At 42.9% G+C, this 14,274-nt stretch overlaps 1 protein-coding gene across 1 annotated transcript in view; it reads right to left on the reverse strand.

Moving 5' to 3' along the window:
* Positions 1-1,824: 1,824 nt before the first annotated feature.
* The window catches only part of PIK3C2B (phosphatidylinositol-4-phosphate 3-kinase catalytic subunit type 2 beta), a 343,678-nt gene continuing 331,228 nt past the window's right edge, over positions 1,825-14,274 (reverse strand). The window contains exon 30 of the mRNA XM_089669402.1: positions 1,825-3,302. Within this exon, the coding sequence (XP_089525528.1) occupies positions 3,117-3,302 (186 nt within the window). The 3' untranslated portion in view covers positions 1,825-3,116. The remainder of the gene's footprint in view (positions 3,303-14,274) is intronic.

Below are 14,274 nucleotides of genomic sequence, written 5' to 3' on the forward strand. Positions count from 1 at the left end.
CTAGTGGAGACCAAAGACTCCCATTATCTTGGAGGTGATGGAAGCCAGGGAGGTGATTATGTCATGTTCTCCCATATCTCTACTAGATGCTTACATTGTATGCATTTCAAGGTTTCAAATTTATGGCAGCTTGTTTCTTCATTGACCCCTGAGCTGAACAAATGTTTGCATAATCTTATGCATCGTTGTCTTATTCAAGAAATATTAACAATATTGAAATAGAAGAACTGGTTCTGGCCAGCTCAGTAGATTGTTTTTTTTTTTTAAAAAAGAGCTGGACGCATTCCTAAAAAGAAAACATAACTGGATATAACCATCTATAGGTAATAAAAACACGGATTAGGAGGAATTTATTTTTCCCACACTATATCAAATTGGACCATGCTTCATTGCCTTCCTCTGATGAAACTACACTATATTGCCAAAAGTATTGAGACACCCCTTCACATCAATGGATTCAGGTGTTCCAATCACCTCCATGGCCACAGGAGGCCATACAGACTGCTTCTACAAACTGCTTCTACAAACATTTGTGAAATAATGGGTCAGTCCCAGGAGCTCAGTAAATTCAAGTGTGGTACCATGATAGGTTGTTACCTGTGCAATAAGCCCATCCGTGAAATTTCCTTGCTACTAAATATTCCAACTCAGTCAACTGTTAGTGGTATTATAATAAACTGGAGCAACAACAGCAACTCGAAGTGGTAGGCCACGTAAAATGACAGAGCGAGATCAGCGCATGCTGAAGCGCAGTTTGCAGAAGTCGCCAACTGCCTGCAGAGTCAGTAGCTAAAGATCTCCAAACTTTGTGACCTTCAGATTATCACATCAACAGTACGTAGAGAGCTTCATGGAATGGGTTTCCATAGCCGAGCAGCTGCATACAAGCCTTACAGCACTAAAAGCAACGCAAAGCATCGGATGCAGTGGTGTAAAACACATCGCCACTGGACTCTAGAGCAGTGGAGACATGTTCTCTGGAGTGATGAGCCACGCTTCTGTCTGGCAATCCGATGGATGTCTCTGGGTTTGGCAGTTGCCAGCAGAACGGCACTTGCCTGACTGCATTGTGCCAAGTGTAAAGTTTGGTGGAGGGGTATTATGGTGTGGGAATGTTTTTCAGGGGTTGGGCTTGGCTCCTTAATTCCAGTCAAGGGAACTCTTAAGGCTTCAGCATACCAAGACATTTTGGACAATTTCATGCTCCCTCCTTTGTGGGAACAGTTTGGTGATGGCCCCTTCCTGTTGACTGCGCACCAGTGCACAAAGCAAGGTCCATGAAGACATGGATGAGTGAGTTTGGGATGGAGGAACTTGTCTGGCTTGCACAGAGTCCTGACCTCAACCTGATAGGACATCTTTGGGATGAATTAGAGCTGAGACTGCAAGCCAGGCCTTCTCATCCAACATTAGTGCCTGACCTCACAAATTCGCTACTGGAAGAATGGACAAACATTCCCATAGATACACTCCTAAACCTTGTGGACAACCTTTCAAGAAGAGTTGAAGCTGTTACAGCTGAAAAGGGTGGGCCAACTCAATATTGAACCGTACGGACTAAGACTGGGATGCCATTAAAGTTCATTTGTGTATAAAGACAGGTGTCCCAATACTTTTGGCAATATAGTGTATATGGACTTTTTTCAACTTATGTGACTATAGGTTACAAGTATGCATCATACTTGCTTGATATGCTTATATTTAACAACACACAAATGACAGAACAAATGGCTCCAGAGTCAAATTTGCAAAAACAAATGCTGTACCAGAGTAGAGGCAAAACCTACAACATAATACCAAATAACACCACATGTACTACATACATAATAACAAGTCATTTATTCAGCATTGAGACATTACTATAAAATGTGTTTTTTTTTGTCAGGACAGTACAGATAAACCAGTGCACTTTGGGAAGCAACTCATTCATATTGTTCAGGCACACAGCATACAAGAGCCACGAATCCCAATTTCTATACCTACTGTACAACTCCCTTGTTTTCTGCATACTGTGAAGAGACTGTGATGGCTTGCAGGTATTTTAAATACTTAATGTTATATACATCAATTAATATTATATTTCAAATGTACTTAAATTATTTATAGCACAGTACTTAGTCTATTAATCAAGCATATGTCAGTTAAACTTATCAACTTTTTCTTTTATAGATCCCTGATATAGTACTATACCATCTGAATAATACCATTGTTTACTCATCTGACACCGTTATATTTCTCAACATAATGAATGAAACGATTTAATGGATGAAAAATTAGAGTGCTTTATAATTCATCGGAAGTCACAAGAGTTCAAATGTCCCACAAAAACCATGAAGCAGAAAAGTAATAGTATATTGTCAACAGTTTTAAATATAACATTAACAGGATACAGTAGCCATTGAAAAGTAAAAAATTCCATGGGAACCTATTTCATGCTGCCAGAGCTCTTGTTGGTCCAAATACTTGCGGTTTACATGCTTATGATTTTCCCATTTTCAAGACTGTATTCAGGTTATAATTAGGGGACATAGGCAGATCTTCCAAAAGAGTCTGAGAACTAATTATGTACATTTAGTACAAATTAGTAGTGTAAAACAAATGTAGACAGTTTAAACAAAATACATATATCTTCATAAAAAGGTGCTTACACCTATGACCACAGGTCATCAAATTTGGAGAAAAACAAAATTCTCAACTGCTAGATTGTTCTCAGCTGCCCTTATTTTTTTTATTTTAAAATACAAATTTAAAGGAATTAATCAGTCCTTCATACCCCTGCCAACCCACACAATAATGAGACCTGGCTTTTAAAATATTTCAACTATAATTTTGTTCCCTTGACACAAGGTAAACATAATAAAGGTACTGATATATCTCCAGTTAAGTCTGAAACCCTTCTCTGGAAGGAATCCTGTAATTAGTCTTTTGACTTCCCTTGGAGACAAAATATAATATATATTACTATCTGCAATCAATGAAATTGAAAACTCTTTGAGCTTGTTTCCAATTACAACCACCTTGAAAAATTAGAAAAAAAAAACTTCAAGGTATTGTAGAAAGGTAATTAATGATGTGGCACATGCAGTTTTTTTTATCCAGATGTTTTCCATTTTTTATTAGTTGGCTTGGGTGGTAGAACCAAGCTTGAACCAAGACATATTTTCTCCACTAAGGTCCAAATCTCGGAGTCGAATAGTGACTTCTCCAAGCAAGATGTTTTCCCAAAATCCTTCCTCACTAAGCACAGACAGCCAAATCTCACGCTGCTGAAGGTCTCCTTTAGGAACACTGTCATAAACAAGCTGTAAAAGAAAATTAGAAGACTGGATGAAACAGATAAAAAAATTAAATAAATGCTTTTTTGATAGCAACCATTTGGCACTAACTTAAATGTGATTACCTAAATTTGTGAACCATTTAAAAATTTGTGTCTGAATCTCCCCTTTGAAGCTGAACTCCAGGAGGAAAAATAATCATATAAATAAAATTGCTTAACAAATAACAAATTCACTTTGCATGCACCAAATGCCTTTGCAAACCTTGATATTAGTTTCTAAAAGTAGTGGTGACATCATTACTATGCAGCCTGTGCAAAAAGAAGAGCTTTGGGAGGTACCCAGCAGGTCTGCCAACTATAGTCTGTTTGTAGACAACTACAGGGGGGACACATACAAAGAAAAATAGAGCAAAAAGAGAGTGATGCAGTGACTGGACTTAAAATAGGAAACTCCTGCACCGAGGCAAAATTTCACACTGGATTACAGTACAGATCCGGAAGAAATACACAACGAATGGCAAGATTCAAGTAAGAACACGTCTTCTGCATTTAGGCAAGATTTGCTGATTCCAAAGCTCAAATGTAAGATTTCAAATAAACAGAGCAATCCTAAGCAGATCAACTAACCTTGCCAAGACTTTATGCCAAGTGACCACTGGATTCTCCAGGTGGTGCCAATGTATATGTGGTGAGCAAGTAAAAGAATACAATTTATGATACCTGTACAAGCTTCTTCCAAAGAAAAAGCCATGTGTGATAGTAAGACAAATTCTTTAATTTCTTCATATTGGATATGGTATTTTGCTAATTACATGCAATAATCTCAGAATTACATTGACTTTCATTTCACTGTTGCGTTGCTCCAAAATTCTACTCTCCACAGTGATGTACAATATTTTAAGGAAAATTTTAACTCTAAAAATACTAGTTGTCTTTTGCTTCAGTTTTTTGTGTCACTGACCTGGAACATGAATGCTGATTATTGAATTGGAAAAGAGTCAGTATGCCTTACCTGCATACTTGTTCCAGGTCATTGCCTCTCAAAGTACTAAAGCCTACCATTTTCAGAAGGAAAGATCAGCAATGGCAACCTTCATACTTTATTCTAAAGCAGGAAAATCAGCATTTTTTTTAACCACTTGCTCCCCAGAGGATTTACTCCCCTTCCTGACCAGGCCATTTTTTGCGAAACGACGCTACGTTACTGTAACTGACAATTGTGTGGTCATGCAACGGTGTACATAAATTAAATTGATGTCCCTTTTTCCCACAAATAAAGCTTTCTTTCGTTGGTATTTGATCACCTCTGTGGTTTATATTTTTTGCGCTGTAAACAAAAAAAGACTGACAATTTTGAAAAAAAACCCCAAAAAACAATATTTTTTAGTTTTTGCTATAAAATATATCCAGTAAAATTAAAAAAAAAAATAAAGTTTCTTCATAAATTTAGGCCAAAATGTATTCTGTAACAGGTCTTTGCTAAAAAAAATGCCAATATGTGTATATTAATTGGTTTACGTGAAAGTTATAGCATTGGTACCCTTGGCAACTTCAATTAGAGTAAATCCATCGATATCGGGTATAGAAGTAGCAAATACATCTCATAAAATTGGACTATTTGCAGATGATGCCATACTTACTTTAACTGACACTTTGAATTCCTTACAAGAGATCTCATCTGTACTGAATAATTTTAGTAGTTTCATACTATAAACTGAACATAAAATCATGTGCAACTCCAACTGGAATTAAGAAAGGTCTCCTACAATACATGAAAAATAAATTCCCTTACAGCTGGACATTCAAAAAATTAGAACACCTAGGCATAATTATATTGGCTCCTTCCTCAAATACATTTGACGATAACTATATGAAATTGGTTCAGACAGACAATTTCAACAGAGTTAACAAAAATCAGAAAATTCAAACTCTCCTGGCTGGGAAGAGTGGCAGCTTTCAAAATTCAAATTACCTAAAATCTTATACTATTTTCGAACTATCCCGATAGTGATCCCACATAGCTTTTTTCAAAAATTAGAAACAGCTCTTAAAAAAATATATCTGGAAAGGGAAAATATCTCAAATCCCATTCTCAGCACTTATTAAGCACAAGTCCAAAGGAGGAATAGGCCTAAAAGTGATCTCAACATACTGCTATACTGCCCTCCTAGATCAACTTCAAGCATGGGTTGTCCCGTCTGATAAACTATGGGTCCAAATAGAACAGGCTATGGTCCCTAACTGAGATCTTCAATCTCTATTAATAGCGAAAAATATCTCATCTAATAAAATAAAAACTTTTGTTCCCTCCATCTCAGCTATCTTGGAAGCATGGTATTTAATGCCAAGTCAAATCCATGCAGGTCTAAGCTTAAACTGGATATACCACTAACAACCTATGAACATATAATATCCAATATTAATACCAAACCTTTAAGCAATGCAGGATTTCATACAGTTAGGGAGATTGTTCCCGCACAGCTGGGGAAACACATCTACCCTTATATCCAGATTAGTAACTATCATCTATCCCAGCGTTTTTCAACCACTGTGCCGCGGCACACTAGTGTGCCGTGAGATATTGTCTGGTGTGCCGTGGGAAAAATTCCAATTTCATCTGTAACATGTGGCTTCGGCTCACAAATAGACCAATCATTAGAATCTAATGATTCAGTGGTCGGCAAGCCGCGGCTCGCGAGCCACATGCGGCTCTTTACCCAGTCTAATGCGGCTCTTCTGTGTGCCGGGCGCCTGCTCCCCTCCCTCCTCTCGGTCGGCCGCTCCCCTGCCTCCTCTCGGTTGGCAGCCCCAAAAGTCCGCACGGACCTTTTAATCCGGCTTGCGGATGTGGCTGTCAGGATGTGTGTAGGCGGGGCAGCGTGCCGAACGTGAGGGGAGGGGAGCTAGGCTCCTCTCACAGTCCGCCCTGAAGACCCGAACGGCGCGGGAAGACAGCGAGAGGAACGCAAAAGGTAAGTGAATTGACACGGGGGACTTGGCTTACTAGAAGGGGGGGGGGGAATAGTACTGTGGGGGATGAAATACTATATGAGGGATGAAATACTATATGGGGGGATGAAATACTATATGGGGGATGAATTACTATATCAGGGATGAATTACTATATGAGGGATGAAATACTATATGGGGGGATGAAATACTATATGGGGGGATGAAATACTATATGGGGGGATGAAATACTATATGGGGGGATGAATTACTATATGAGGGATGAAATACTATATGGGGGGATGAAATACTATATGAGGGATGAAATACTATATGGGGGATGAATTACTATATGAGGGATGAATTACTGTATGAGGGATGAAATACTATATGGGGGGATGAAATACTATATGAGGGATGAAATACTATATGAGGGGATGAAATACTATATGGGGGGATGAAATACTATATGGGGGATGAAATACTATATGAGGGATGAAATACTATATGAGGGATGAAATACTATATGAGGGATGAATTACTATATGAGGGATGAAATACTATATGGGGGGATGAAATACTATATGGGGGGATGAAATACTATATGGGGGGATGAAATACTATATGGGGGGATGAAATACTATATGAGGGATGAATTACTATGGGGGATGAATTACTATATGGAGGATGAATTACTATATGGGGGATTAATTACTATGCTTACTATGGGGGAATATTACTATACTTACTATGGATGACACATACACATCATTCATCTACTCTTGGTCCGGCCCCCGGGTCCAATTATAAAATACTTTATTATTTCATAATAAAGTAATTATAAAATAATTTCTTTGTGTTTGATTTCTATTCAAGAGAATTACTTTATATATAGTCAATATAGGCACAGAGGTAAATTTTTTTAACATTTTCTAATGGTGGTGTGCCTCGTGATTTTTTTCATGAAAAAAGTGTGCCTTTGCACAAAAAAGGTTGAAAAACACTGATCTATCCAATCCAAGGACTTGGGTGGAGATAGACTCTAAGCTGTGGCAATCATTATCGAACCCTCTTGGGTTGAAATGAGGAATATCATGGTTTTATAGGTATTTACAGTATGATTATTTTTTTAAAATGACTTGTATGGTGAAATGGGAGATGGATCTCCAAAGATATTTTACACAAGAAGAATGGCAATCTGCTATGAATAATAATATAGACCTTACGAAATCCACTAACCATTGGGATAATTCCCTTAAGATACTACACCGCTGTTATATTACTCCATATAAATTGTCCAAAATATACCCTGATGTGTCACCTTTATGTTGGAGGCAATGTGGGAAATCTACTGCATGTTCTCTGGGTATGTAAATCTATACAAAGTTTTTGGAAGGACGAATTCACCTTAATCTCTCAAGTAACAGGGATGCTTACAAAACCTACTCCCCAATTGGCTTTATTAAATCTCACCATAAACATGTTTCCTGCTCAATATAGAACAATAATATCCATCTTAAGTGCAGCTAGGCTAATCATAACTAATGCATACTAAAACATTCAACATCTCAGATATTAATAGGGTCAACTCCCATTATATTTACGAGAGGTCTTTTGCCATTTTTTTCAACCTAATACCGGTCCCCCTGCTCCCCAAAACCACCCCTCCGTTTTCGTGTGCACTCCTGAACGCCCATTTGGTTTACAACAAACTTACCGCCATCCATGACCTCTTTGTCTCCCGCTCCCTCAACCTCCTGGCGATCACCGAATCCTGGATCCAAACCACCGACTCTACCTCCCCTGCAGCACTCTCCTATGGAGGTCTCACCTGGACCCACTCACCCAGACCCAGCGGTCAGAAAGGTGGTGGGGTTGGTATGCTCCTGTCACCGCAGAGCACCTTCCAAGTCCTCCCTAACCCTTCCTCTCTATCCTTCTCCTCCTTTGAGGCCCACTGCATCCGACTATTCTCTCCAATCCCCCTGAGGATCGCAGTCATGTATCGGCCCCCTGGACCCGTATCCCGCTTCCTCGATTACTTCTCTGCCTGGTTACCCTTCTTTCTCTCCTCCGAACTGCTCATCCTTGGCAACTTCAACATCTCTACCAACATCAATAGCCCAGCCACATCCCAATTCCTCCACCTAACCTCTTCCTTTGCACTCACACAGTGCATACAGTCCTCCACCCACTCCGACGGGAACACCCTGGACCTTGTTTTCTCCCATCTCTGCACCCCCCACAACCTCACAAACACCCCTTTTCCTCTCTCTGACCACAACCTCATTACCTTTTCTGTCTCCTCGTCCTCATACACCTACCCCTCCAAACGTCAAACCATCACCAACCGAAACCTCCGCAACATGAACCCTGCCCCCTTCCACTCTGCAGCTGACCAACTTTACGACAGTATCCTTCCCCTGTCCTGCCCTGACCTGGCCACTACTGTCTATAACAATCACTGTCAGCCGCCCTTGACTCCTTAGCACCCCTAACCACACGAAACATTAGACCCCGACTGCTTCAACCCCGGCAGTCGCGCACTAGAGCGACTATGGCGCAAACCCAGATCCCAACAAGCGTTCTCCCGATATAAATCCGCCTTCCTCACCTACACTTCCTCCCTCCACGCTGCCAAGCAAGCCTACTTTGTAACCCTCATCAATACCCTCTCCTCCAACCCTCGCCGGCACTTCTCCACCTTCAACTCTCTGCTCTCTCCGCCCCCTCCTCCACCCAGTACCTCACTCACCGCCCACGAGATTGCTAACCACTTCCAAAACAAGATCGACGCAATTCGCAGGGACATCACCACTGCTCAGACTTCCCCCTCAACACTCCTCTCCCTTGACCTCGCCACCGTCCAGACCTCTACCCCGCCCAACACTGCCCACACTCAAACCCCCTCAACACTCCACTCCTTCGACCCTGCTACCACTGACGAGGTCACTAAGGTCTTCTCTAAAGCTCGCCCTACCACCTGCCCCCTTGACCCTGTCCCCACACAACTCCTACGATCACCCTCCTCTCCTCCATCCTACGCTCCCTCACTCACATCTTCATTCTCTCCCTCTCTACTGGCACACTCCCCTCCCCTCTGAAGCATGCGCACATCACTCCCTAAACAACCTTAGACCCATCTCCCTGCTGCCATTTACATCCAAACTCCTTGAGCGCTTAGCCTATAATCACCTAAGCTCCCACCTCACCGACAACAACCTCCTTGATCCCCTACAATTTGGCTTCTGTCCGCTACACTCCACTGAAACGCCCTACTCAAACTCACCAACGACCTGCTAACCGCCAAAACCAAAGGCCACTACTCAGTGCTGTTACTCCTCGACCTCTCTGCAGCTTTCGACACAGTCGACCACCCCCTCCTCCTCAAAAAACTATACTCTTTTGGCCTCAGAGACTCCGCTCTCTCCTGGCTCTCTTCCTATCTATTACAACGCTCCTTCAGTGTTACCTATAACACTGCCACCTCCCCCTCACTCCCCCTCTGTTGGGGTCCCCCAAGGTTCTGCCCCTTCTCTTCTCCATCTACACCTCCTCCCTTGGTCAACTGATACACTCCCACGGCTTCAACTACCATCTCTATGCCGATGACACTCAAATCTATCTCTCCACCCCTCACCTCACCCCTTCAGTCTCCGCCCAAATCACTAGCCTTCTGAATGACATATCAGACTGTATGTCACTCCACTTCCTCAAACGAAACCTTGCTAAAACCGAGCTCCTAGTTTTCCCCCCAGCCTGCGCCCCCCCCCGACCTCTCCATCACGGCCAACAACGCCACCATCAGCCCCACCCCGCAAGCCAAAGTACTAGGTGTCATTCTAGACTCCAATCTGTCTTTCCAGCCCCAGATCCAATCGCTGACAAATTCATGCAGACTCCACCTCCGCAACATCTCCAAAATACACACGTATCCTAACTCCAGAAACCACAAAGCAACTCATCCACTCCCTTATCATATCACGACTTGACTACTGCAACTCCCTCCTCGCTGGCCTACCCCAACACAGGCTATCCCCGCTTCAGTCTATCCTGAATTCTGCGGCCAGACTCATCCACCTCGCCAACCACTCCGTATCCTCCTCCCCCCTCTGCCAATCCCTCCACTGGCTTCCAATTGCCCAACGCATAAAATTCAAAATATTAACATTGACGTACAAAGCTGTTCATAACACTGCCCCAAACTACATCACCGACCTGATATCTATCTACCACCCAACACGCACTCTCTGCTCCTCACAAGACCTCCTAATCTCCAGTTCCCTGGTCTCCTCCTCCCATGCCCATCTCCAGGACTTCTCCAGGGCTTCCCCCATCCTCTGGAACTCGCTACCCTAATCCATCAGACTGTCACCTACCCTCCTCACCTTTAGGCGCACCCTGAAAACACATCTCTTCAGGGAAGCCTACCCAGCCCTCACCTAATTGCCGATCTCCTCCGGTCTTTCCACCACTCCATCCCCCACAGCTATTTCCTCCTGTACCACTCTTCCTTCCCCCCTAGATTGTAAGCTCCAAGGAGCAGGGCCCTTGAACCCCTCGTGTATCGCATTGTATTGTTACTGTACTGTCTCCCACTATAATGTACAGCGCTGAGCAAACTATTGGCGCTATATAAATACTGTATAATAATAATAATGTATGCATTCCAAGTTTGTTCTGTACAGTGTTACTTGCTAATTTAAGCTAGTATGGATTCTGGAAGATCTATAAATGATTTTCTAAATTTACAAATGTTTTTTCTAAGTATGTGACTGCCTTTAGATTTTCAATAAAAATTAACTGAAAGAAAGTTCTAGCATCTACACATTGCAGTATATTACTGGAATAAATTTTCTTTTTTAATACTAGCAATGGCAGCGATCAGCGACTGTGTGCGGTGTGTGTTTTACTATGGAGAAATGCTGCTTTGTATTTCTCTGCTGTGCAGAGAAATGCTGCTTTGTATTTCTCTGCTGTGCAGAGAAATACAAAGCAGCATGTCCTTGCTGACAGGAGAGACCTGTGTTGTTAACACACAGGTCTCTCCCCTGTCAGCTTTCCCCGACGATCGCCGAGTGCTGGTCGGGACCCAATGATTGACATACCTAGCCGCTTAAATCGGCACGGGTAGGGGGTGCAAATCACGTACAGTGGATATAAAAAGTCTACACACCCGTTAAAATGTCAGGTTTCTGTGATGTAAAAAAATGAGACAAAAATATCATTTGAGAACTTTTTTCCACCTTTTAATGTAACCTATAAACAACTCAGTTGAACAACAAACTGAAATATTTTAGGTGGAGGGAAGTAAAAATAAAAAACTAAAATAATATTGTTTCATAAGTGTGCACACTTTTAAACTAATACTTTGTCTTATTTTGGAGGGACGTCCAGTTCTTGGTGATGTCACTGTTGAGCCATATTTTCTCCACTTGATGACTGCCTTCACTATATTCCATGGTATATCTAATGCCCTGGAAATTATTTTGTACCCTTCTCCTGACTGATATCTTTTAACAATGAGATCCCTCTGATGCTTTGGAAGCTCTCTGCGGACCATGGCTTTTGCTGTAGGATGTGACTAAGAAAATATCAAGAAAGACCTACTACCTTAGTTTCATCAGACCAGAACACATTTTCCCACATGCTTTTGGGAGACTTCAGGTGTGTTTTTGCTAAATGTAGCCGATCTTGGATGTTTTTCTTTGTAAGAAAAGTCTTGCCACTCTGCTCCATAGCCTAGACATATGAAAAATACGGGAGATTGTTGTCACATGTACCACACAGCCAGTACTTGCCAGATATTCCTGCAGCTCCTTTAATGTTGCTGTAGGCCTCTTGACAGCCTCCCAGACCAGTTTTCTTCTCATCTTTTCATCAATTTTGGAGGGACGTCCAGTTCTTGGTAATGTCACTGTTGCACCACATTGAAAGTTGTGGAGACGTTTAAAGCAGGGTTAGGTTATAAAAAAAATCCCAAGTTTTGAACATTTCACGGAGCACTGTTCAATCCATAAATGGAAATCCATCAATCCAAAAATGGAAAGCGTATGGCACAACTGAAAACCTACCAAGACATTGCTGTCCATCTAAACAAGGAGAGCATTAATTAGAGAAGTAGTCAAGAGGCTCATGATAACTCTGGAGGAGCTGCAGAGACAGCTCGGGTGGGAGAATCTGCCCACAGGACAACTATTAGTTGCGCACTCCACAAATCTGGCCTTTATGGAAGAGTGGCAAAAAGAAAGCCATTGTTGAAAGAAAGCCATAAAAAGTTCCATTTGCAGTTTGTGAGAAGCCATGTGGAGGACACAGCAAACATGTGGAAGAAGGTGCTCTGGTCAGATGAGACCAAACTTGTTGGCCTAAAAGCAAAAGCTGTGTGTGTGGTGGAAAACTAACTACACAACACCATGACCACACCATCCCCACTGTGAAACATGGTGGTGGCAGCATCGGGGATGCTTTTCTTCAGCAGGGACAGGGAAGATGGTCAGAGTTGATGGGAAGATGAATGGAGCCAAATACAGGGCAATCTTAGAAGAACACCTGTTAGAGTCTGCAAAAGACTTCAGACTGGGGCAGAGGTTCACCTTCCAGCAGGACAACAATCCTAAACTTACAGCCAGAGCTACAATGAAATGGTTTAGATCAGTGGTCTCCAAACTGCGACCTGGGGGCCAGATGCAGCCCCTGGCTTGCCTTCATCTGGCTTTTGGGGCGCTTTCCCTCCTCCTGATACAAGACACTATTCCTCCCCCTGACATCAGCAATGGGGCAAAATACCTGCTACTGACATAACCAACAGGCACTATTCGTCCCACTAACACCAACCATTGGGGCGCTATTTCTCACACTGACACAAACCACGGGGCGCTATTTCTCCCACTGACACCAACAATTGGGCACTATTTCTCCCACTCACACTAACAATGGGGTGCTATTTCTCCCACTGACACCAATCATGGGACACTGTTCCCTTAACGGACACAAAAATGGGGCACTATTCCTCCTACAGACACCAGCACCAGGGCACTATTGCTCCTGACACCAATCAATGTGCACTTTTTCTCCTACTGACATCAATGATAGGGCACTATTTCTCCCACTGACAATGGGGTGCTATTCCTCCCCCTAATACCAACGATACATTGTTTATGCCCACTAACACCAGGATAATTTTATCTCCCAATGGCCAGAGTCTGTAAGGGATTTCCGGCAAGAAGAATCGCGATCGGGAACGCGCATGCACATAGGAATTCCCGCAGAAGAATTGCCGGTTGTGCGCATGCGCGTAGGAATGCGCGATCGCGCACACGCACGGCGAAGATTGGCGCCAGATGACCCATTTAAAGAGTGCCTCTGCTCAGGTTCAGTGCTGACTGGTCTTCAGCTCCCCCCCCGTGTCCTGCTTGTTCCTGTACGATTCCTCCGTTACCAACCCGGCTTGTTCCTGACCCGACTTCGATTACTCTCTTGATACCGGTTCCTGACTCCGACTCTGCTCCTGACCTTGGCTTTTCCTTCTGATTCTGTACCGCGCTGCCCGACTGTTGATGACCCTGGCTATCCCATGACTCTGCTCCAGTCTCTTTTCCTCACTACCTACCTTGCTCTGCTGCACGTCTGGCAATCCACAGAACCTGCTCTGTCTATTATGATGTCCAAATCAGAGGATCATCTGCCTTCCAAGGACATCATCTGCAAGAGCTGCAAGCAACAACCACTGGCGCTCTTGTCCCCCTGGTCCCTAGACTCCCTCTGTTCCAACATCAGCGGGGTCAGGGCTAGTGACACAAGTGAGGCCGACCTCATCAATTCAGTCTCCCATCAGGTACGTGACAGTGTCTGTCCCCCCTAAAGTCTGAAGGCCAGTAAACTGGCCCTTTGTTCAGTAAGTATGGAGACCCTTGATTTAGATCAAAGAATATGCATGTGCTAGAATGGCCCAGTCAAAGTCCAGACCTAAATCCAACTGAGAATCTGTGGCAAGACTTGAAAATTGCTGTTCACAGACGCTCTCCATCCAATCTGACAGAGTTTGA

This window comes from Staurois parvus, unplaced genomic scaffold (genome assembly GCF_062004578.1).
Source record: "Staurois parvus isolate SC_StPar_1 unplaced genomic scaffold, SC_StPar_1.0 ptg000074l, whole genome shotgun sequence".
Classification (NCBI taxonomy): Eukaryota; Metazoa; Chordata; class Amphibia; order Anura; family Ranidae; genus Staurois; species Staurois parvus.